Genomic DNA, 26,803 nt, shown 5'->3' on the forward strand with positions numbered 1-26,803 from the left:
TAATTAAGAGGATGAATCTTTTTGCATTTTTATTGGCATGTCACTTTTTATTATCATTTTAAGTTTAGAAAGTAGAGAGACAACATTTTATAAAAGTAGCTTGGCAATTTTATTTTTTCAGAGCACTTGACATTTTCATAAATTTATGTGTTTATCGGTTTCCTACTGTAAGATAATGTGTAGTTCATGGCATTATTTTATCCAGAGGATGGCAGTTTAAAGTTTAGCATAACAATTTTGTTTTTCTAAATCACACGACCTTTATTTATCATACTCATTGTAAATTTATTATTTACAAAAATGGTTGTTTTATAAAGTACCATGACATTTTCTTATAATACAGTGGTATTTCAAAGTTTAAGTTTTCCTCTTTTTTTATAAGAAAATGTGTTTGGGGGTTCATGGCATTTTTTAAATAAAAAAGGGAAAGTATATTTTTCATTTCTCGACTCTTTGAAAGTATAGAAATGGTCCCTAAACTCCAAAACCAGCAAAACTTAGTCTCTCAACTTCTCAAACTGGAGAACTTTAGTCCCTCATACCGCTTTAGGTTGGTCAGACGTGGACAAGTTAATAACCAAAACTTGAAACGTCACTAGGTTTCGACCAAAAGTTTAGAGAGTTGAGGCACGGGAAATAGATAAGAACCTACAATTACAATACAAAAAGAGCCGAGGAGATTCAAACCCCAGACCTCGCGTCAGTTGCACACTCAAGTTAACCAACAAATGTCGGACAAAGAATTGTTGCAGATGGAGATGCACGTAATGTATACTTTGTGTCGTGTAGTAGCCCTTCTGTCTCACCGAGTAGAGGAACAACACTGACATGCATGTGGGTCTGGTCGCCGTGCTCATCCACGAATTGCAACCTTTGTAGTTAACCGCGAGCGTGCTTACCACGGACCACCACACACGCACGATCGCCATGTACCCACATCGCAAGCACAATGACTACCAGCGCAGAGCTTGATAAATATTGTTGAGGGGGCAAATGTAATTCAAGCCTAATAATATTAGGGGTGCACTGAACAATTTTTCTAAAGTGGGGGGGGGGGGGGGGGGGGGGGGGGTGGGGGCAAAGGCCCCCTTTGGCCCCCATCAAGCTCCGCCACCTGCCAGGTAGGAGGGGGGGGGGGGGGGGGGGCGGCAAAGGCCCCCTTTGGCCCCCATCAAGCTCCGCCACCTGCTAGGTAAGCTGCTTACATGCTAGTATGTATAATATAGTGTCAATTTGTTTGCTCAACATTAATAGTTGTTCATTTTTTTTCTTCTTCATAGAACTGATAAGTGGGTTCCACACAAAAACCACGCCCACGCCAGACAAAAACCACCTGAAGCGGTATAAGGGACTAAAGTTGTCCGGTTTGAGAAGTTAAGAGACGAACTAAAGCGAGATTCTTTTTGTAAAAAGTAAGCCTCACAGGTCATACCCCAAAAAGTGTGGCCAGATTTTCTTAAGCGAGCCAAAGTGTTGCTAAAAGTTTGATCACCTAAGATAATTGATGGGGGAATACCTACGAGATAGGCACAAGGATACGTGTTGCCCAGGCTCATCAAGATTACGACCAAAATGATAGTGGGCCAAGGGGTTCCTCACCGAGCCCATCAAGGTTACAACCCAAAAGTTCACAAGCCATGAGGTTCCATACCAGCGGGCTAAGTGCCCACAGTCGGATTCTACACTCCCTAATGAACAGGTACTAATAGTCAGTCATTCCTAGACGGGTAGCAGTTGGATGGACCAAGAGGCACCCATGATCTCCATGATGCATTGAGTGTTGGTGTTACCCAACGGCAGTATATCTAGTTAAATACGACAATTATGTTGGGAACGTTGCATGCAAAAACAAAAAAATTCTACGCACACGCAAGATCTATCCATGGAGATGCATAGCTACGAGAGGGGAAAGCATCTTCATACCCTTGAAGATCGCTAAGCGGAAGCGTATATTAACGCAGTTGATGTAGTCGTACATCTTCACGATCCGTCCCGATCAAGTACCGAACATACGACACCTCCGCGTTCAGCACACGTTCAGCTCGATGATGTCCTCGCCTTCTTGATCCAGCAAGACGGGCGAAGTAGTAGATGAGTTCCGGCAGCACGACGGCGTGTTGACGGTGTTGGTGAAGAACAATCTCTGCAGGGCTTCGCCAAGCATAACGGAAACTATGACGGAGGATAAACTAGAGACGACGGGGTTGCCAGCACACAGCTTGGTGAATCTTGATGTGTTCCGGGTGCTAGCCCTGCCCCTCTATTTATATGTTGAGCCCTGGGGTCAAAACTTGGAGTAAAAGACTCCTCAAAGTCGGTTTTGCCAGCAAGGAAGAGTCCTTCTCGGATTTCCAGGACTAGATGCCATAGTCCTTGGCGTCTGGCCCAGATGCCATGGGCCTCGGCGTCTGGCCCAGGGCAAGACGCCAGGGTCTCCGTCGTTTGGCCCTCAGGCCTCCGCAAAACTCCTTTTGCACAGACCTAAAGCCCCGCGGGCTTTACCCCTTGGCCGAACCATATCATCCTATACTTAATCTTTACCTCCGGACCATTCCGGAGCTCCTCGTCATGTCCGTGATCTCATCCAGGACTCCGAACAACATTCGGTCACCAACATACATAACTCATATAGTACTATATCGTCAACGAACGTTAAGCGTGCGGACCCTACGGGTTCGAGAACTATGTAGACATGACCGAGGCACCTCTCTGGTCAATAACCAATAGCGGAACCTGGATGCCCATATTGGCTCCTACATATTTTACGAAGATCTTTATCGGTCGAACCTTATGACAACATACGTAATTCCATTTCTCTATTGGTATGTTACTTGCCCGAGATTTGATCGTTGGTATCTTCATACCTAGTTCAATCTCGTTACCGGCAAGTCTCTTTACTCGTTCCGTAATACATCACCTCGTGACTAACTCCTTGGTCGTTTGCTTGCAAGCTTATGATGTGTATTATCGAGAGGGCCCAGAGATACTTCTCCGATACTCGGAGTGACAAATCCTAATCTCGATCTATGCCAACCCAACAAACACCTATGGAGATACCTGTAGAGCATCTTTATAATTACCCAGTTACGTTGTGACGTTTGATAGCACATAAGGCATTCCTCCGGTATCCGGGAGTTGCATAATCTCATAGTCGAGGGAATGTGTAGACATGAAGAAATCAATAGCTATAAAACCGAACGATCATTATGCTAAGCTAACGGATGGGTCTCGTCCATCACATCATTCTCCTAATGATGTGATCCCATTATCAAATGACAACTCATGTCTATGGTTAGGAAACCTTATCCATCTTTCATCAACGAGCTAGTCAAGTAGAGGCTCACTAGGGACACGATGTTTGTTTATGTATTCACACATGTATTTAGGTTTCCGATCAATACAATTCTAGCATGAATAATAAACTTTTATCATGAATAATGAAATATAAAATAAAAACTTTATTATTGCCTCTAGGGCATATTTCGTTGAGTCTCCCACTTGCACTAGAGTCAATAATCTAGTTCACATCGCCATGTGAATAACACCCATAGTTCACATCGCCATGTGATTAACACCTATAGTTCACATCTCCATGTGATTAACACCTATTGTTCACATCACCATGTGACCAACACCCAAAGGGTTTACTAGAGTCAATAATCTAGTTCACATCGCCATGTGATTAAGACCCAAAGAGTAATAAGGTGTGATCATGTTTTGCTTGTGAGAGAAGTTTAGTCAACGGGTCTGTCACATTCAGATCCGTTTGTATTTTGCAAATTTCTATGTCTACAATGCTCTGCATGGAGCTACTCTAGATAATTGCTCCCACGTTCAATATGTATCCAGATTGAGACTTAGAGTCATCTAGATTAGTGTCAAAGCTTGCATCGATGTAACTATTTACAACGAACTCCTCCATAACCGAAAAACATTTCCTTTAGTCCTCTTTAAGGCACCTAAGGACAATTTTGACCACTGTCTGGTTGTCCACTCCTTGATCACTCTTGTACCCTCTTTGCCAGATAAGTGGCAAGACACACATTAGGTATGGTACACAGCATGGCATATCATATAGAACCTATGGCTGAGGCATAGGGAATGACTTTCATTCTCTCTCTATCTTCTGCCATGGTCGGGCTTTTGAGTCTTACTCAACTTCACACCATGTAATACAGGCAAGAACCCCTTCTGGGACTGAACCATTTTGAACTTCTTCAAATCTTATCAAGGTATGTGTTTTGTGGAAGTTCTATTAAGCGTCTTGATCTATCCCTATAGATCTTGATGCTCCATATGCAAGTAGCTTCACCGAGGTCTTTCATTGAAAAATTCTTATTCAAGTATCCTTTTATGCTATCCAAAAATTCTATATCATTTAAACAATCAATAATATGTCATCCACATATAATATCAGAAATGCTACAGAGCTCCCACTCACTTTCTTGTAAATACAGGCTTCACCATAAGTCTGTATAAAACGATATGCTTTGATCACCTCATCAAAACATATATTCCAACTCCGAGATGCTTGCACCAGTCCATAGATGGATCGCTGGAGCTTGCAAACTTTGTCAGCGCCTTTAGGATTGACAAAACCTTCTAGTTGCATCATATACAACTCTTCTTTAAGATATCCATTAAGCAATACAGTTTTGACGTCCATTTGCTAGATTTCATAATCATAAAATGTGGCAACTGCTAACATGATTCGGACAGACTTAAGCATCGCTACGGGTGAGAAAGTCTCATCGTAGTCAACTTCTTGAACTTGTCGAAAACCTTTTGCTATAAGTCGAGATTTGTAGATAGTGACATTACTATCAACGTCTGTCTTCTTCTTGAAGATCCATTTATTCTCAATGGCTTGTCGATCAACGGGTAAGTCCATCAAAGTCCACACTTTGTTCTCATACATGGATCCTATCTCAGATTTCATGGCCTCAAGCCATCTATCGGAATCTAGGCTCATCATAGTTTCTTCATAGTTTGTAGGTTCGCCATGGTCTAGTAACATGACTTCCAGGACAGGATTACCGTTCCACTCTAGTGCAGAACGTGCTCTGTTCGACCTACGAGGTGCAGTAGTAACTTGATCTGAAGTTTCATGATCATCATCATTGACTTCCTCTCTATAGTTGGTGTAGGCATCAGGGGAACGGATTTCTCTGATGTGCTACTTTCCAAATTGAGAGAAGGTACAATTACCTCATCAAGTTCTACTTTCCTCCCACTCACTTCTTTCGAAAGAAACTCCTTCTCTAGAAATGTTCCATTCTTGGCAACAAAGATCTTGCCTTCGGATCTGTGGTAGAAGGTGTACCCAATTGTTTCCTTAGGGTATCCTATGAAGACACACTTCTCCGATTTGGGTTCGAGCTTATCAGGCTGAAGCCTTTTGACATAAGTGTCACAACTCCAAACTTTAAAAAAGACAGCTTAGGTTTCTTGCCAAACCATAGTTCATATGGTGTCGTCTCAACGGATTTAGATGGTGCCCTATTTAACGTGAATGCAGCTCTCTCTAATGCATAACCCCAAAACGATAGTGGTAAATCGGTAAGAGACATCATAGATCGCACCATATCTAATAAAGTACGGTTACGATGCTCGGACACACCATTACGCTGTGGTGTTCCAGGTGGCGTGAGTTGTGAAACTATTCCACATGATTTTAAATGAGGACCAAACTCGTAACTCAAATATTCTCCTTCGCGATCAGATCGTAGAAACTTTATTTCCTTATTACGATGATTTTCCACTTCACTATGAAATTCTTTAAACTTTTCAAATATTTCAGACTTTTGTTTCATTAAGTAGATATACCCATATCTGCTCAAATCATCTGTGAAGATCAGAAAATAATGATACCCGCCGCGTGCCTCAACACTCATTGGACCGCATACATCGGTATGTATTATTTCCAATAAGTCATTGGCTCGCTCCATTGTTCCGGAGAACGGAGTTTTAGTTATCTGGCCCATGAGGCATGGTTCGCAAGTATCAAATGATCATAATCCAGTGATTCCAAAAGGCCATCTGTATGGAGTTTCTTCATGCGCTTTACACCAATATGACCTAAACGACAGTGTCACAAATATGTTGCACTATCATTATCAACTTTGCATATTTTGGCATCAATATTATGAATATGTGTATCACTACGATCGAGATTCAATAAACCATTTACATTGGGTGTATGACCATAGAAGGTTTTATTAGTGTAAACAGAACAACAATTATTCTCTGACTTAAATGAATAACCGTATCGCAGTAAACATGATCCAATCATATTCATGCTCAACCCAAACACCAAACGACATTTATTTAGGTCCAACACTAATCCCGAAGGTAGAGGGAGTGTGCGATGGTGATCTTATCAACCGTGGAATCACTTCCAACACATATCGTCACCTCGCCCTTAACTGGCCCTGTTCATTTTGCAACTCCTGTTTTGAGTTACTAATCTTAGCAACTGAACCGGTATCAAATACCCAGGGATTACTATGAGCACTAATAAATTACACATCAATAACATGTATATCAAATATACATTTGTTCACTTTGCCATCCTTCTTATCCGCCAAGTATTTGGGGCAGTTCCGCTTCCAGTGACCATTTCCTTTGCAGTAGAAGCACTCAGTTTCAGGCTTGGATCTAGCTTTGGGTTTCTTCATGGGAGCGGCAACTTGTTTGCCATTCTTCTTGAAGTTCCCTTACTTTCCCTTTTGCCCTTTTTCTTGAAACCAGTGGTCTTGTTTAACCATCAACATTTGATGCTCTTTCTTGATTTCTAACCTTCGCCGATTTCAGCATCACGAAGAGCTCGGGAATCGTTTTCATCATCCCTTGCATATTATAGTTCATCACGAAGTTCTAGTAGCTTGGTGATAGTGACTAGAGAATTTTGTCAATCACTATCTTATCTGGAAGATTAACTCTCACTTGATTCAAGCGATTGTAGTCCCCAGTCATTCTGAGTACATGCTCACTGGCTGAGCTATTCTCTTCCATCTTGTAGGCAAAGTAGTTGTCAGAGGTCCCATACCTCTCGACATGGGCATGAGTCTGAAATACCAATTTCAGCTCTTGGAACATCTCATATGTTCCGTGGCATTCAAAACGTTTTTGAAGTGCCGGTTCTAAGCTGTAAATCATGGCGCACTAAACTATTAAGTAGTCATCATATCAAACTTTCCAAACGTTCATAACGTCTGCATCTGCTCCGACAATAGGTCTGTCACCTAGCGGTGCATCAAGGACATAATTCTTCTGTGTAGCAATGAGGATAATCCTCAGACCATGAACCCAGTCCGCATCATTGCTACTATCATCTTTCAACTTAGTTTTCTCTAGGAACATATAAAAAATATATAGGAGCTATATCGTGAGCTATTGATCTACAACATAGATATGCAAATACTATCATGACGAAGTTCATGATAAATTAAGTTCAATTAATCAAATTACTTAAGAACTCCCACTTAAATAGACATCCCTCAAGTCATGTAAGTGATACGTGATCCAAATCAACTAACCCATGTCCGATCATCATCTGAGATGGGGTAGTCATCAATGGTGAACATCTCTATGTTGATCATATCTACTATATGATTCACGTTCGACCTTTCGGTCTCTAGTGTTCCGAGGCCATGTCTGTACATGCTAGGCTCATCAAGTTTAACCCAAGTATTCTTTATGTGTAAAACTGTCTTACACCCGTTGTATGTGAACGTAGAGTCTATCACACCCGATCATCACGTGGTGTCTCGAAACGAAGAACTGTAGCAACGGTGCATACTCAGGGAGAACACTTATACCTTGAAATTTAGTGAAGGGATCATCTTATAATGCTACCGTCTTTCTAAGTAAACTAAGATGCATAATAGATAAACATCATATGCAGTCAAAATATGTGACATGATATGGCCATCATCTTGTACTTTTGATCTCCATCTCCAAAGCATTGTCATGATCCCCATCGCCACCGGTTCGACACCTTGATCTCCATCGTTGCGTCGTGGGTGTCTCGCCAACTATTGCTTCTACAACTATTGCTAATGCATAGCGATAAAGTAAAGCAATTACATGGCGTATGCACTTCATACAATAAAGAGACAACCATAAGGCTCCTGCCAGTTGCCAGATATCTTACAAAACACGATCATATCATACAATAACGTATAACACATCATGTCTTGACCATATCACATCACAACATACCCTGCAAAAACAAGTTAGACGTCCTCTACTTTGTTGTTGCAAGTTTTACGTGGCTGCTACGGGTTTCTAGCAAGAACCGTTCTTACCTACGCAAAAACCACAACGGTGTTTCGTCAAGTTTGATGTTTTAACCTTCTTCAAGGACCGGCCGTAGTCAAATTCGATTAAACTAAAGTAGGAGAAACAGACACCCGCCAGCTGATACGTCTCCGTCGTATCTATGATTTTTGATTGTTCCATGCCAATATTCTACAACTTTTACATACTTTTGGCAACTTTTTATACTATTTTTGGGACTAACATATTGATCCAGTGCCCAATGCCAGTTCCTGTTTGTTGCATTTTTTTTGTTTCGTAAAAAATCCATATCAAACGGAGTCCAAACGGAATAAAAACTGACGGAGATTTCTTTGGAATATATTTGATTTTTGGGAAGTGGAATCATCGCGAGACGATGCCCGAGGGGGCCATGAGGCAGGGGGCGCACCCCAGGAGGGCAGGCGCGCCCTGACCCTCGTGGACACCCCGTAAGGCGGTTGTTGCCCTTCTTTTGCTGCAAGAAAGCTAATATACGGATAAAAATCGTGTTCAAATTTTAATCCAATCGGAGTTACGGATCTCCGGTTATAAAAGAAACGGTGAAAGGGCAAAATCCAGAACGCAGAAACAGAGAGAGACAGAGAGACAGATCCAATCTCGGAGGGGCTCTCGCCCCTCCCACGCCCTGGAGAACAAGGACCAGAAGGAGAACCCTTCTCCCACCTAGGGAGAAGGCCAAGGAAGAAGGAGAAGGAGGGGGCTCTCTCCCCCTCGCTTCCGGTGGCGCCGGAACACCGCCGGGGCCATCATCATCACCGCGATCTACACCAACACCTCTGTCATCTTCACCAACATCTCCATCACCTTCCCCCATCTATCTACAGCGGTCCACTCTCCCGCAACCCGCTGTACCCTCTACTTGAACATGGTGCTTTATGCTTCAAATTATTATCCAATGATGTGTTGCCATCATGTGATGTCTGAATAGATTTTCATTGTCCTATCGGTAATTGGCGAATTGCTATGATTGGTTTAATTCACTTGTGGTTATGTTGCTGTTCTTTGGTGCCCATCATATGAGCGCGCGCGTGGATCACACCATAGGGTTAGTTGTATGTTCATAAGACTATGTATTGGAGGGCAAAAGTGACAGAAGCTTCAACCTAGCATAGAAATTGATGCATACGGGATTGAAGGGGGACCAATATATCTTAATGCTATGGTTGGGTTTTACCTTAATGAACGTTAGTAGTTGCGGATGCTTGCTAATAGTTCCAATCATAAATGCATAGAATTCCAAGTCAGGGATGACATGCTAGGAGTGGCCTCTCCCACATAAAACTTGCTATCGGTCTAGTAAAGTAGTCAATTTCTTAGGGACAATTTCACAACTCCTACCACCACTTTTCCACACTCGATATACTAACTTTATTGCTTCTTTACCTAAACAGCCCCTAGTTTTTATTTACGTGCTCTTTATATTCTTGCAAACCTATACAACAATACCTACAAAGTACTTCTAGTTTTATACTTGTTCTAGGCAAAGCGAACGTCAAGCGTGCGTAGAGTTGTATCGGTGGTCGATAGAACTTGAGGGAATATTTGTTCTACCTTTAGCTCCTCGTTGGGTTCGACACTCTTACTTATCGAAAGAGGCTACAATTGATCCCCTATACTTGTGGGTTATCACCAGCCACCTTTATGCAAAACTAGTTGCATGTCTGTTGGTGGAACCGGTGTCATGTGCGTGAACATGTAAGGTTGGTCCGGGACGCTTCATCCCACAATACCACCGACTCAAAATAAGACGTTGGTGGTAAGCAGTATGACTATCACCGCCCACAACTCTTCGTGTTCTACTCGTGCGTATCATCTACGCATAGACCTGGCTCGGATGGCACTGTTGGGGAACGTTGCATGGAAAAACGAAAGTTTTCTACACACACGCAAGATCTATCCATGGAGATGCATAGCTACGAGAGGGGAGAGCATCTTCATACCCTTGAAGATCGCTAACCGGAAGCGTTTATCAACGCGGTTGATGTAGTCGTACATCTTCATGATCCGTCCCGATCAAGTACCGAACATACGGCACCTCCGCGTTCAGCACACGTTCAGCTCGATGACGTCCTCGCCTTCTTGATCCAGCAAGACGGGCGAAGTAGTAGATGAGTTCCGGCAGCACGACGTCATGTTGACGGTGTTGGTGAAGAACAATCTCCGCAGGGCTTTGCCAAGCACAACAGAAACTATGACGGAGGATAAACTAGAGGAGACGGGGTTGCCGGCACACGACTTGGTGAATCTTGATGTGTTCCGAGTGCTAGCCCTGCCCCTCTATTTATATGTTGAGCCTTGGGGTCGAAATTTGGAGTAAAAGCCTCCTCAAAGTCGATTTTGCCCGCAAGGAAGAGTCCTTCTCGAACTTCCAGGACCAGACGCCATAGTTCTTGGCGTCTGGCCCAGACACCATGGGCCTCGGCGTTTGGCCCCCTGGCCTCCACAAAACTCCTTTTGCACTGACCTAAATCCCCGTGGGCTTTACCCCTTGGCCGAAACATATCATCCTATATATCAATCTTTACCTCCGGACCATTCCGGAGCTCCTCGTCATGTCCGTGATCTCATCCAGGACTCCGAACAACATTCGGTCACCAACGTACATAACTCATATAGTAATATATCGTCAACGAACGTTAAGCGTGCGGACCCTACGGGTTCGAGAACTATGTAGACATGACCGAGACACCTCTCTGGTCAAGAACCGATAGCGGAACCTGGATGCCCATATTGGCTCCTACATATTCTACGAAGTTCTTTATCGGTCGAACCTTATGACAACATACGTAATTCCCTTTGTCTATCGGTATGTTACTTGCCCGAGATTCGATCGTTGGTATCTCCGTACCTAGTTCAATCTCGTTACCGGCAAGTCTCTTTACTCGTTCCGTAATACATCACCTCATGACTAACTCCTTAGTCATTTGCTTGCAAGCTTATGATGTGTATTACCGAGAGGGCCCAGAGATACCTCTCCGATACTCGGAGTGACAAATCCTAATCTCGATCTATGCCAACCCAACAAACACCTTCGGAGATACCTATAGAGCATCTTTATAATCATCCAGTTACGTTGTGACGTTTGATAGGAGGCAAGGCATTCCTCCGGTATCCGGGAGTTGCATAATCTCATAGTCGAAGGAATATGTATTTGACATGAAGAAAGCAATAGCAACAAAACCGACCGATCATTAAGCTAAGCTAACGGATGGGTCTTGTCCATCACATCATTCTCCTAATAATGTGATCCCGTTATCAAATGACAACTCATGTCTATGGTTAGGAAACCTTAACCATCTTTGATCAACGAGCTAGTCAAGTAGAGGCTCACTAGGGACACGGTGTTTGTTTATGTATTCACACATGTATTTAGGTTTCCGATCAATACAATTCTAGCATGAATAATAAACCTTTATCATGAATAAGGAAATATAGAATAACAACTTTATTATTGCCTGTAGGGCATATTTCCTTCAAATTAATAGTAATAATGGCCATGAACAGTTGGTCGTGCATAAGACGATCAATAACGTTAAATACACGCTCATTATGAAACCTTTCCTAGCGCACATATAAGCTAGGAAGAAGGCATTGGGCAGAAGGTTGAAGTCTCTCATTTTGTAACCTATGCGAAGGGCAAGAACACCACACATGAGTAGAGTGTTACCTCCCCTGATGAGGACCCGAACCTATATAATCCTTTCTGCGTACACCTATTTGCATATCCGGTAGACACGATGCTCCTACTTTCATACCCTCATAGTATTACCAGGATTTTATCCACGACAATAATACAAGTGTGGCAAAACTAGCGTGGCAAACTGTGAGAAAGTTATCACTAACCAGGCTCCAATTTTTTTATTAGCATCTATTGTAACATCCTGTGGCACCGACCATAGACCATTTCTCTCAACAAGCTTTAATTTTAACATCTCATTAGCTTATAGAGGTGCAACTGATTTGAATGGTTTATTCATGTATATTTTATTTAGAAAATTAGGCAGTTTTTGGTTCAGTTTAATCTAGATTAGCATTAGCACAAGATTAATGACATGGAAAATTTTATAAAGTCGACTAGAAACATCTAGCATATATGAAAATGGACCAAAGGCACATGTCAACCGAGAGAGGTTCAGAACATGAGAGAGTTCACAGAAAACTCTCGTGCTATAGCTTCATCATCCATGGTGGTGAAGACGAGGTGGCCGTCCGTCATAGAGGAAGCAGGCGGACATACCTCACTTGATGCAGATTCTCAAGGGACACGGTTTGGAGTGCTATATATGCACGCACTCGCTAGGATGGGGTCGCCGGACAAGCAACTCAACACTACGAACTCCGACAGAACGTGTGTATTATGTTTACTGTTGTGTCTTTTCTATGTAGCCTCTCTACTCTGCATCTCCTCAACATAGAGAGGACGCTTGGGAGAATGAAAATACCCAACCGACACGCGATGGAAGAACTCTTTCAAAGTGAAAAACACGTCCATAGTGAGATCGAATATTAACACGTACACCCAAAGATAGACACTGCACTGCCATGCGAAACATTACTAGTTCTTACAACAAGATGCATAGCATTAGGCCAAACTCGAATGCGATTCACCTAATTCGATAACCATGCTACTCTTCTTAACGAGCAGTATGGTACTATACTTGCACACTTACCATGCAACGCAAATAAAACTTTCAGATTTGAGAATTTCAGATTTGGGCCGAGTACTCATTGGTAGTCTTGATTCTCCGGATGCTTGATTGATGGCGTGCAACCCCTTAAAAAAAAAAGATTGATGGCGTGCATCGGAATCCTCCTCGTCGGTGCGATCTGTCAGAAGGTCAATGCATCTCATGGAAGCAGCTTCCTGTGCACAGAAATGGACAGATAGATAACATGGGCTTTCCAGTTCCACTCGGTCAGTCAGTCTCACGCTGCATCGATCGCGCCCATGCATGCACACCTTCCTGTGCACGCCGCAGCAAGATCCGACACTGTGGCAGACGAAAACAATTTAACTACTTCTATAGTACACTCCTCATCGTCGACGGGAAATCGCCATTAATTCCGGTGCCGAGACTCGAGAGATCGCACATGCCTCACCTCCGGTATAAAAACAAGGTCGCACCCACCGACGGAATGACACACTCGCAAGTTAAGTCAACACCAACCACCGAACTTCTCTAGCCAAGAAAGATGGCGCGGCTCCCCGTCCTCGTCCTGGCCGTCTCGCTAGCCGTGCTAGCGTGGCCGGCGTCGTGCAAAAGTGTTCGGTCGGTGCTCGCCCCGGTCACCAAGGACCCCGCCACCCGCCTCTACACCATCCCATTCCACTACGGCGCCAACATCGTCGTCGACACCGCCGGCCCGCTCGTCTGGTCGACGTGCACGCCCGACCACCTGCCGGCGGCGTTCCCGTGCAAGAGCGACACATGCAGGCTCGCGAACAAGTACCACGTCCCGAGCTGCAGCGAGAGCGCGGCTGACAAGCTCTGCGACCCCAGTCACAAGGTATGCAGGGCCTTCCCGTACAACCCGGTCACCGGCGCGTGCGCGGCCGGGGACCTGATCCACACCAGGTTCGTCGCCAACACCACCGACGGGAAGAACCCGGTGAGCCAGGTGAACGTGCGGGCCGTGGCCGCGTGCGCGCCGAGCAAACTCCTCGAGTCGCTGCCGCAGGGCGCCTCGGGCGTGGCGGGGCTCGCGGGCTCCGACCTGGCGCTGCCGGCGCAGGTGGCGTCCGCGCAGAAGGTCTCCAACAAGTTCCTCCTCTGTCTGCCCCGCGGCCTCTCAAGCGACCCCGGCGTGGCCGTCTTCGGCGGCGGCCCGCTCCACTTCATGGCGCAGCCGGAGAGGGACTACACGAAGGAGCTGGCCTACACGCCGCTCGTCGCCAAGAAGGGCAACCCCGCGCACTACATCACGATCAAGTCCATAGCCGTGGAGAGCGCCAGCGTGCCCGTCCCGGCGCAGGCGCTCGCCACCGGCGGCGCAGTGCTCTGCACGAGGTCGCCCTTCACCCTGCTCCGCTCCGACGTGTTCCTCCCGTTGGTGGACGCGTTCACCAAGGCCCTGGCGAGGCAGGGTGCGCAGGGCGGGCCCGTGGCGAAAGCGGTGAAGCCCTATGCGCCGTTCCAGCTGTGCTACGATACGCGTACGCTGGCCAACACGCGGACCGGGTACCTGGTGCCGGCCGTGACGCTGACGCTGGGCGGCGGGAAGAACTGGAGGATGGACGGGTTGAGCTTGATGGTGGACATGGGGCCCACGACGGCGTGCCTGGCGTTCGTGCAGATGCAGGGGGTGAAGGGCGGGGACGGAAGCGCGCCGTCGGTGCTCATCGGAGGGTTCCAGATGGAGAACACCGTGCTGGAGTTCGACATGAAGAAGAAGCGGCTCGGGTTCGCGAGGCTGCCGTCCTTCACGCAGTGCGGCCAGTTCAATTTCACCACTCGCAGCGCCTAGACATTTTATGGTCGGTGATAATAAATCTGTATCTCTACTGAAGTCTACCACTTATTGGATGCTCAGTGTGGCTGATCTTGATTATGGTGTTAGGCCTACGACATTTGGCACGCGGTTCCATCTTGCCTAGCTAAGAGATATTCATCCCATTTTACAAAATTGCACTTGTTTGTGTGTGGTTGATATATTCAAACAATTGGGCAAGTAGCAACACTGTTACTCTCTTTCCTTCTCTGTCTTTTTTCCATTCGGATATTAGTTTTATCTTAAGTCAACATTTCTAAACTTTGTAAAGTTTCTCTTAAGTCAAACATCACATGATATTTTTTTTCTTAAGTCAAGCTTTATAAAGTTTGATGAAATATATATATAAAAGTCTCAACATCCACAATAACAAATAAAAACAATAAAATATTCAGGAAAATTAATCTGGAACCCTGCAGGATTTCTTAGGCGATTTTTCTGTTTGGTTCTCCATTTTTTGGGTCCAGGCGATGTTATCTCTCTCTCTCTCTCTCTCTCTCTCTCTTGTTATGTGTGTCTAGCTTTTTTTTTTAGAAAAAATTGCCCAAGGTGAGGCAAGCAGGATTCAAGATGTGGCACTAGAAGAGATGCAATCAGAGAGGTAGGGCATGTCGACAAAGGGGAGGTGGTGGGTCATCTCGAAGTAAAATCGAACCACTTTTTCATAGTATTCCAATGTGAGATGGGTCGGGGAGGGGGGAATACACATGTATAGGCTATGCATGCTAAAGTTACTAGACTACTCGTGCTTAAGTTACCAGGTTTCCTACGTTATAGTTATCAGTCTGCCCATGTGGAAGTTATCAGGCTAATCATGTTGTAGTTACCAAGCAGATCATGTCATAGTTATCAAACTTCTCATGCTAAAGTTACTAGGCCACCCATGCTACATTTATCAACACAGCGATTATGTGGCTATCATTATGCACATGCTATAGTTACCAATATGAGATAAATATAGTTACCAGTTGCCCATGCAAAGTTTGTCCAAAGTGTTATGCCGCATTCACCATCGTAGTAGTCATGTAGCTAGCTACATTAGTGTTTGTGGTGGAGATCTAGTTTGGGGATCGATAACTGTCCATGAGTAATCCGACAACTATCATATTGTTTGCCGATAACAACAGATGGACCATTATGGGTAAGTCTTATAGTACGGACTAAAAACTTTCAACCTACAAAAACGTTGACACTTTGCAAAATAAGTTGACATTTCATGCCCGGTAACTTCTATGTAAACATCACGATATCTTACGTACCACATGCCTGATAACTTACTTACCGCAGCTGATACTTTTGACTAACAAAGGTCGTCAAAACATACCAATATGTGATCTAGTTTCAAAGGTTTCATCGCAATGGATTTAATGATAAAAATAAATTTTGAATCGGACCAAGGATTTAAACTACAAAGCATTCTAAATTTTTGAAATGAGACGAATCTAGAATGACATCAGTTTCTGTCTTTTATTGCATGCATGCCGATGAATGTGGGGAGAAGGTTTGGGATCTATTTTTTGTACCTGATAACTCTGTGTAAACAACATGTTAACTTACATACCACATGCATGGTAATTTACGTAGACAAAACATGGTAACTTTTGACCCCCAAAAAAGTCGTGGGAACATTTCAGCATGGGTTTTACTTTTGAAGGTCTCCTCGTGGAAGGTTTAATGGCCAAAAGAAATGTTGAATTGGACCAATGTATTGAGCTACAAAACATTTGAACTTTCAAAAGGTGGATAATTTAGGATGACATCACATTTTGTCATATACTGCATGCATGCATGTGCACGTGGGAGAATGTTGAGGGGTGAGGGGCAATTTTTATGCCTAGTAACTTCTATATAAACATCATCGTAACTTACATATCACATGTGTGGTCAGTTATGTAGCCCAGTTGTGATAATTTTTGACCCCCCAAAACTCATCAGAATATACTAACATGGGAACTAGTTTTGAAGGTGTCTTCGTAGCGAATTTAATGGTGAAAATGGGTTTGAATCGGAGCAACGGTTTGATCTACAAATATTTTAAATTTTAAAAATGAGGGGAATGTAGGATGACATCACCTTTTTTTATTCTCTAGTGCATGCATGCATGTGCATGTGAGAAGGAGATGAAGTGTTCATATTTATCTCTATCAACATAACGGTTCCCAGATAGTGAGGTCCAAAATAATTTCATAGTGGATGATGTTGATATGTTTTTATAAATACGATCGAACTTTAGAAAGTCTGACTTATAACATAAACTAATATGCAAAATAAAGAGATAGAAAGAGAGTATAATATAAGAAAGATACGAGTTAAAAGGTTTCAAGTCTTTTTCCAAGTTCCAAATTATTTAAGTATAAAATATATAACTAAGTTTTGTAACTCGGGCTTACAAGATACTCATCAGTTCACTGGTCCAAGTCACCACCAAAAGAGTTTTTCAATTCATTAATGTTGAGACTAGGGCCATGTTTTTAATCCATCATAAAGCACGGCCCAAGCATGAACACGGCCAGATCACAAAACGTGTAGTGTTGGAAGCGACTATGTGCCAACCGAGAGCTCCTATATGTTGCATTTTGCGACAAACAGGGTGACGATGCACACGCAAAGCCCCTGATTGGGCCGGCCCGTTGGCTAATGTTATGGCTAGCGCGACATGTAGTAGTACTACACAATGTAAAAATCCAAAAAAAGGCGCCTCCATCCAGAATCGAACTCTTGACAACAACAGGCGGCTGTACGGGTGTTGTTAGCCACTTAACCACATGAGAGAATAAGTTAATAATGGACAAACCGAAAAACTGACAACTAAATGCCTTGACAGAACCGAACACAATTGAATTTTTTTAGAACAATTTTTCAAAAAATTGTGAACAATTTATTTAAAGACAAATAATAAAAAATACAAACATTCAGACAAAATTTTGAACATTTTCGAAAGAGGAAACATATTTTGAATTTCTAACAATAATCAAAAACAGAAACATTTAAAAATTCATAAAAATTTACGAAAAATGTGAATATTTCTCAAAAATAAAAACACTATTTCAAATTATGAACAAATTTGAAAAATGGGAAGATGTTTTTAAGATACTAACATTTTTTTTCGAAAATGCAAACACTTTTTAAAAAACGACAACTTCTGAACCTATGGAAAATTTTGAAATCAGGAGCATTTTAAAAATTATAATGTTGTTTTATAAATAACGAGAATGTTTTCTGAAAGTTTCAAACATTTTTGAAAAACGCAAACACTTTTTGAATATATGAACAAATTTAAAAAGATAGGAACCTTGTATAAAATTCAGTATTTGCAGAAATGTGAATTTCTTTTGAATTTTCTGAACAATTTTCAAAACAGAATCATTAATTTAAATTTACGAACTCTTTTGGAAAACACATGCATTTTTTGAATTTTCATAGAACAAAGTTTAATGCACAATTTTTTTGAAAAAATAATAATAAATGAAAAGAAGAAAGAAAAGGTAACAAAATTGTGAAAAGTAAAAAAGAAACAACTAAAATAAAAAACTAACAGAAAAGCCAAAAAAAGGCGGAAATAACTAACAGGAGAAAAGAAAAACAGTACCAGAACCTTTGACAAAGTTCCCAAAACCTAGTAAAAAACCGGTCAAGAACATTCTGAAAGGTTCCTAAAATCGGTATCTCTCTTCCACGTATTGTAGCTAATGGCCCCGCCCATTTGAGTTTCGGTCGCATGCTCGCTTCGGTGAAAGAGCGACATCTTGTCGCAAAGAGGACGAGCGAACCGCACACTACCGTCGCCTACAGCTAGCTGGCAGTGGGCCAATACATAATCGTGTCAGGGTGACGTCATGCGTGTTTGATGAAATTACATATTATGAAAAAGAATAGTAAATGCAGTGTAAGAAAATGTGGATGTGGTGTCGAAAAAAATGTTCGCCTAAGTTTTAGAAAATGTTTTTACCATTCAAAAAAATGTATGAACATTTCAAAAATATACACTCTTTAAAAAAATGTGTACGTGACATTTTAAAAATGTTATAAATTCAAAATTGTTCATGTAATTCAAAAAAATTTTTTTTGTACTATTCAAAAAATGGTATGTTACATTTAGAATATAATGTTCACATGTTTGAAACAAAATTTTAGTGACACTTTTGCAAAAACGTGTATTCAGTGTAAACAAAGGTTCATATAGTTCCAAAAAAAATGTATCATCTCATACAAAAAATGTTTCAATTTGTATTTCAGAAAAAATGTTTAACACGTATTCGAAAAAATATTCAAAAGAAGTATTTAAGGAAAATGTGAATCATGTATTTCAAAATGTTAAGCAAATCTCAAAAAAAAAATATTTATATGGAAAATGTACAATTTGTATGAAAGAAAGTAGACAAGATGATGTATATTTTACAAAAATATTAATCATGTATTAGATAAATGTTAAATGAGTACAACAAAATTATTCCTGCTATATGTGCAAAATTTACAACGCTTATGGAAAATGTAGAAATGTTGAAACAACCCCGATGAAGACCAAAGAAAGGTACACAAAAGCCGATGAATACCAAAGAAAGAAAGAAAAAGCAAAACGGAAAATAAAAAAAGAGAAAAACTGAAGAAAGGAACATAAAGAAAAAAAATCCAAAAATAGAGAAAACCCGAGGAAAACTATACTCCAAATAGTGAAAAAACTGGAAAAAGACAACAGAAAAAAAAGCACGCTCGCTATGATGTAGGGCTGGCATTGCCTGAGATAACTTACCGGGTCGGGCCAGATAATCAAGGAAACGGGGGCACAAATCCAATTGTGATGTGGCGGGCTGTCACGGGCATGTAATGTCGGGAAAGATGCCCGAATAGGCATGTCATTACTCCGAAGAACTCTCTGCAGCCTCTATAATAGTTTACTGATTATTTGCATAACTAGTAGTAGCAATCGGTTTTTTTGTTTTGGGTTGGACTAGCAATCAGTTCTAACAAAACTTGTTTTAGCAAGTATTTTTGAAAAGTTAGTTCATAATTTGGTTAAGAATATGCTTATAGAAAATCATGCTTGGATTAGAAAAGCCTTGAACTGGTTTGTTGGTAACCGTGTTTCACATTTTCTCGACACAGATGGGCAGATGTAGAAATCAGATCAACCTAAGTAGGATAAAGACTACTGAGGATATCATAAACACATACTTTTCTAAAAAAAACTTGGTTTTTGAATTTTCTTAGAACAAATTTTAGATATCATTATGTTAGTTGGACAAAACCAAACAAACAAAGTTATGGTTTGCTATGCTGCTTAACAAGATCAAAGGAAAACCAGTTCCCTGAAAACATGTTATCGAAAATCGTAGACGATCTTCCAAAACTATTAAGGCATTCTACGTAGTACTCCGTTCGTTGAAAAAAATGCCTTTTGGAGACGAGCTCCATGGAGGCCTCCAAAAGCGTTTTTTAAATTTCATCAGAATTCATATTTCCAGATTTCAAAAAATTATGAAAAAACACACATATACATGAAGGCATAATGTATATGTCCGTAAATTTTCAGGACAAAATACGTTGAAATGAGGGTTGTGCAAAAAAAAAAATCTTGTCTTTTCAACACATGATACTATTCATCCTCAAAGTTAATGAATTAGTCTTTTTTGCACAGGTCAAATTTCAAGGTATTTCATCCTGAATTTTTACACACATATATGTTTCATCTGTGTGTACTTGTATACTTTTTTTAGTTTTTGTTAAACCTAAAAGTTTGAAATTTGAATTTTTCAAAAATAAAGGGGTCCGTGGAGCTCGGCCTCCAAAATGCCTCACTCTCCCTCTGTTCCCAGATATAAGGTGTATTAGTTTTTTCAAACATGTGCATGTTTGATCAAGTTTTGAGAAAAAAATCAATACACACCTTACATTCTTGAATGGAGGGAGTACTTCTTAAGCACATTGGTTTGTCATACTCTCTAAAATCGCTCTCTCTATATTTTCTCTGACACATGGAGCCATGGCCATTTGATTCCTGTTCTATGTTTTCCATCATATCCTTTCCTTAACCTTGTTGTTGTCCCCGCTCTACTCACTCCGCCACCGTTGATTCCTGTCGTCTTACCATTTGGTGTCGATCCCACTAGTTGGCGGTGCTCACCGACAAGTTGAGGGTGACCCCAACATCCATCTTATACTGGCCACATTCACAGATTTGGCTATGGTGGAAGAAGGATTTGAGTGGAAATCAACTTGGGAAAGGCTAGAAATCAAGGTTCAAATGGTAGGAATGAAATCTCTTGATCTCAACACATAAGTAGATGCTTCTCTCTCAGAAAATGAGTAGTGGAGTTGTAGGCACGTTCTGATGGCTCTCTTACGGAGTAAGATGGGGTGGAGGGGGTATATATATATATAGCCTCCACATGAAATCCAACCATTACACACTTTTGACCCAACTCGGTGGCACCGATCAAAAATCTCGGTGGCACCGACATGTGTAAAAGATATGAACATTGGAGGTCTCGGTGGGACCGACTGAAAACAACTTGGAGGGACCAATGTGCAATGGCAAAGGCAGGCCTCGTTTCGATGGCATCGATTGCATCAACTCGGTAGAACCAAAGTGAAGCAATACGACAATAGAAAGGTTGGCAAGCCGTCTTGGTGTGACCGATTGCAGAACTCGGGGGGACCGAAATAATTGCATCCGGTTACAAAAGGTTTGGCAAGCCATCTTGGTGTGACCGATTGCAAAACTTGGTGTGACCGAAATTATTGCAACAAGTTACAGAGAGTTGGGCAGGCCAAACCGGTGTGACCGAAATCATATCGGTGACTCCGATTTGTTAGGGTTTGGCTGTGGCAGTGTCCAAATGAACTCAGTGGGTCTGGATAGAGATGTTTCGGTGGGGCCGAGTTGGAACGTAGAGTTTTGGATATATTTGGATATAGAAAGTGGTTGAGGGTTTTGGAGCAATATCACTAAGCACTTGAGCAAATAGACCATGATCAAAACTTCATCCCCTTTTAATAGTATTGGCTTTTCTATGGACTCAATGCGATCTTGGATCACTTAATAAAAGATGTAGAGTCTTGAGCTTTTGCCAATCCATGTCCTTAGCATTTTGAAGGGGGTCCATATCCTCTTGTCCTTGCCATGCCACTGTTGAACTTGTCTAAAATATACTAAATAAAACTATTAGTCCAACAAAAGATATGTTGACATTAATTACCAAAACCACCATGGGAGCACTTGTGCTTTCATCCTGTTACTATACTGACAGGTTAATTTTAGTTTTCTTACGTTTATGTCCTTTTATACATTTTACAATGTTGTTACACACCTAATACTTCATCACTTCATGGTGCAGAACAATATTTAGAAATAGAGATTACTATTGGCTTGGTAATGCCAAATACAACACATAGTTGGTGCAAGTAGCATGTTCTTCAAAAAGCTAAAGAATCATTTGGATCATATTACTCGCTAAAAATGACTTTCATGCTGACTTCGATAAATTGGTGAATCATATGCTCGTCTTGGATGAATTTGAGTTAGGTTGGGCAATGGTTATTGAAAAATACAAGTTAGAGAACAACACCTTCCTTATACAGTGCATTGATGTTGGATATAAGTGGGCCAAACCCTATTTTGCTGGAATTTTTTGTGCAAAGCAGACGAGCACACAACATAGCGCAAGTGCAAACCATTTATTGAATACTAATATACTTGCTCTTTCTCCAATGCACAAATTCGTCAAACAATACCAAAAAATGTAATTTGCCGAGCATCCGAGGAAAGTTATGAAGATAAAAAAAAGCCTTATAAGGTTTTATTCATTAGTTATATATGTTTTTATTGTTTCAGATTTTACACCAGCTTCATTCTTTATAACTTTGCTTCTTTTTATTTGCAAAGCGGTGTTGTCTTAAAAGCTAATAATCCACATGAGGGACATGCTAGCAAAATATATACACGCAAAATGTTTGAGATGTTTCAAAATTACATACATGAATCTGGAGACTATCAAGTTTAGGTTATCATTCCAAACAAACCATACAAAACAATTCATGGGAAACTTGTACAATGAGAGAAGTGGTGATGCCCTGCTTACACACTGTCAACTGCTAATGATTTTCAAAAATTTAATTGTGAATGCAGCCAGTATGATCATATGAGCCTTCATTGCGCTCATATTCTAAAGGTCTGTTCTATTCAATCTCTATGTGCATATGTTTAGTCAGTAAGCTTAATTTTTTTGATTTTATATGTATAATCTACTACCCGGTGATGACTTATATTTCTGACATACCAGAAAACCACATGGATCCGAAAAGACTAGGGTTTCAGAGAACCACATGGTCACTAAAGACAGCTTTGACTAATCAACGTACCCTGCTATGTGCACACAGACCTTTTCTTGAAAAAGAGGTGATTATTTAACAATGTGCGACAAATCAAATACACGAATCAATCCAAAATCACCTTCGTGGCCACCTTTGTCGCTACACCTATAAGCTTGGTGATGTATCTTGACCTTACACCAACGCACACCATCTAATCCGTTGGACTCATCAAGTCACCCAACGACGAGCCGAGACCATCAACTGGTCTAGCAGACCCTCAACATGCACCGCATGTTCACACTCCAGAATCCGCCGCCGCCATCTTCAGGCGGGATCAATGCATTGACCTTGCCAGGCCTTTCTGTTTTCGGCGCCACCGCAACGCGACACAGCGTCACCATCCCGCGCGCGTCTAACAACACGTGTCGAACACCGAGTCTCCACAGCGCCACGCCGCCGAGACCCACTGTTGTCCATGTGGACGATGCAACACCACTGCACCTATGGGGCCCTCCAACCAGCAGCAGCTCCAAAATGATGCCCTCAGAAGGGAGAATGACACCGAAGGCGTTGTCATAGTCCGATCCGAGAGACCCATATCTAGGGTTCCCCTGGGAGCAGCCCGAGCAAGGTGATGTAGACTGCAACGACGATGTCTCGACAAGGAAACGACGTCAAAGATGCCGTCACCGTTCACCTTGACCGAAATCGGCATGTTTTACAGCGGCAGTCGCGTTACGCCGAACCCACGGCTGACTGGATCTGCGTGGATCCATGCCGTGAAGCTGAACGCAGCACAACGATCCGCGTGGATCCACGCCGTGAAGCCGAACACAGCGGATCAATCCGTGTTGATCCGTACCTTGATCGTGCACACAGACAACAAATAAACATTGTGAAATCTAAGTGTAAATCGTGAAGAAGACCGTGAGCTACATGAAACATAAAATTAGAAAACAAAAAGGCATGATCGAGTGCAATTTCAAAAGAAACAACCTCTATAATTAAATTGAGTGTGTACTGAGGAAGAAATTAGGCGACTACTACTAAGTTTTAGCACGCCTTTTTCACTAATGGATTTAATTGTAATTTATATTTACAAAGCATATATACTAGTGATTAAAGAGATGAAATTGGACCAGATCAGCACAAGGTTTTGAGAGATCCTGACTTTACGTCTTTGTTACGTATTGTCAACTCCTCGGTATCATATAACAAGAACCACTAAGCCCTACAAAATTCACGCTCAAGATCGTGAAGTATCAGTTCACAGTTAACAAACTCTGCGAGTAAGCAGTACAAATACATATAGATCGAGTAGCTAGCCATTCAGAGAAGTCATCTTCCTCTTAGATCCCAAGCTACTATGGATCGAGTGCAGAAAATGTCTGTCCAAGCCAAGCTTTTCCACAGTACTCCCAACAACTATGTGCTCCATCGTGTTTTCGTCTCATCGCTCGTCTTGCTGCTGTCATGCACGGCGGCGAGTGGCCAGCAAGCCCCGTACAAACCACTGATCTCCCGGCTCGCCAAGGACCCCAACACCTCCCTCTACACCATCACCGTCAAGGCCGACAAGTCGCCGCTCCTCCTAGACCTTGCCGGCTCGCTCGTCTGGTCGACGTGCCCGCCCTCGTCGGTGCACGGCACTGTGGCATGCGGGTCCAGTAAGTGCGGCGGCGCGGCCAGCCAGCAGTGCCCACGCCGCTGCCTGCATGTGGGCCGCGGCCAGTTAGGGGAGTCAGGGTCGCGATGCGCCTGCGCTGGCAACCCGGTCGGCCAACTCCACGGACGGCGCGATGGAGCTGCCCCCGGAAGAGTCGTTCGCCCTTCGCCGTCCTCGGCGCGTGCGCGCCGGACAGCCTGCTGAGGTCGCTCCCTGCGGGCGTCGCCGGCGTGGCGGGGTTCTCCCGGCGCCCGCTCTCGCTGCCGTCGCAGCTAGCGTCCCAGCGCGGCTTCGGAGGTAAGTTCGCCCTGTGCCTCCCCGTGTTCGCGATCTTCGGCGATTCGCCAGTCAACATGTCGGCGCCAGGGCAAGCGCCGGGCTACGCCGACTACACGACCATCATACCATACACCCCGCTCCTCACCAACCCGGCGAACCCCGCGCCCGCGGGATATTACATCCCCGTCAAGGGCATCTCCGTGTCGTGGCACGGGGCCAACACCGAGGCGATCCTCCCCAGCGCCGCGCTCGAGCTCGACACCGCGGCCGGCACGGGCGGCGTCGTGCTCAGCACCGCCACGCCCTACATGATCATGCGCCCCGACCTGTTCGACGCGTTTGCCAAGGCCTTCGACGACGTCATTATCAGGTACGCATTCTTCGCCCGGAAACCACGGCGCCACTACAGGTCTAAAGCTCACTGATGGCTGCCGGAAATGGGGTGCAGGGGAAAGCGTCCGATGACGACCGTGGAGCGCGTGCTGCCGGCGCCGAAGCCGTTCAAGCTGTGCTACAGCGGCGGGTTCCCGCTGCTGAAGCGCCCGGTGCTACCGGACATGCCGTACATCAACCTGGAGCTGGGCGCCGGTGCCACGGGGAACTGGACGCTGTTCAACAACAACTACATGGTGCAGGTGGACGGGGCTTTGTGCCTGGCGATCCTGCCGACGGGGGCCGGCGGCATGCCGGTGGACGGTGAGCCGGCGGTGGTGATAGGCGCGACGCAGCTGGAGAACAACCTGCTGGTGTTCGACCTGGAGAAGCAGGTGCTCGGGTTCAGCGAGCTGCTGGACTTCTCCTTGTCCAGTTGTATAAGCTCCACGTTCTTCAGGAACTAGACAGCACACCTCTGACTTGAGCAGCCCAGCTCCATGTATCCAAGGCATTGTACCGCTACGCAGTGCACGGTAGAATAAGTTCTTGTGGGCGTCTCAACTATCAATAAACCTAAAATCTAAAAAGTGGCCGCACACCAACTAGACGAACCGGGCGGCCGGCCCGCGACCGCACGATCGCTTGCGATCGGCCTCGCGCGAGCGCCAGGTGTCGCCTGGTCGGTTTCGTGCAACCGCGCGATCGTGGGCGGTTTTGTCCGCATCCGGACGAGCATGGACCCACATGTAAGCGGGCGTGGCGTAGATCGTGGGTGGCCGTTTTCGAAACGCGAGCCGTTCTCGCCCTTTCTCCCCCCTTTCTCTCATGTTCCTCCCCCATTCTCCGCTCCTCTCGTTCGCCCTCGCTCTCGCTCCGCGGCGAAATCGCGCCGCGGCTCTCCAAATCTCCGGTGGACTGCGGGGGGATTCGTTGCTAGTCCTCGTCGGCGTTGCAGGTTCCCGGTGCATCTCTCCTTTCTCTGTCTCGTCGCCGGGGGTCTAGGTCGTCTCGAGGTCGGCGGCGGCGGAAATGGCGGGTTGGGATTCCTAGGGTTTCTGCGGTTTTTGTGGCATCAACTTCCTCGCACGGTCGTTTTGGTGTAGACGCTTTTCGGGTGGGATGGGTGTGCTTCCGTTTGACTCTTATGTCATTGGATCTGTGCGGCAGCAAGGGACAGTAATGGTGGGGATTCGTGGGGGAATGCGTTTGTTGTTGGTGCAGGTGGTTGTTGGATTTGCGCTCGAGGCAGACGTCCGCGACTGCCCTCTGCTATCCTTCCTCTCTCTGTCTCGTCGCCGCTGGCGAGGTGGTGTCTAGGTCGACGGGTGGCGGATGTGGCGGGCTGCATAGAGGGGGAGCCCT

At 43.8% G+C, this 26,803-nt stretch overlaps 1 protein-coding gene and 1 pseudogene across 1 annotated transcript; both read left to right on the forward strand.

Moving 5' to 3' along the window:
- The first annotated feature begins 13,408 nt into the window (after positions 1 to 13,408).
- Positions 13,409 to 14,998, forward strand: LOC123075539 (chitinase CLP-like). Its single transcript, XM_044498121.1, has one exon. The coding sequence runs from the start codon at positions 13,516 to 13,518 to the stop codon at positions 14,785 to 14,787; it is 1,272 nt and encodes a 423-aa protein (XP_044354056.1). The 5' UTR covers positions 13,409 to 13,515; the 3' UTR covers positions 14,788 to 14,998.
- A 9,507-nt stretch (positions 14,999 to 24,505) lies between these two features.
- LOC123076550 (chitinase CLP-like) lies at positions 24,506 to 26,022 on the forward strand (annotated as a pseudogene).
- The last annotated feature ends 781 nt before the right edge of the window (positions 26,023 to 26,803 follow it).

Source organism: Triticum aestivum, chromosome 3D (genome assembly GCF_018294505.1).
Source record: "Triticum aestivum cultivar Chinese Spring chromosome 3D, IWGSC CS RefSeq v2.1, whole genome shotgun sequence".
Taxonomy (NCBI): domain Eukaryota; kingdom Viridiplantae; phylum Streptophyta; class Magnoliopsida; order Poales; family Poaceae; genus Triticum; species Triticum aestivum.

What these genes read in the sequence shown, in the direction of transcription:
- LOC123075539 (XM_044498121.1), top strand. Translation starts at nt 13,516, where the DNA reads ATGGCGCGGCTCCCCGTCCTCGTCCTGGCCGTCTCGCTAGCCGTGCTA.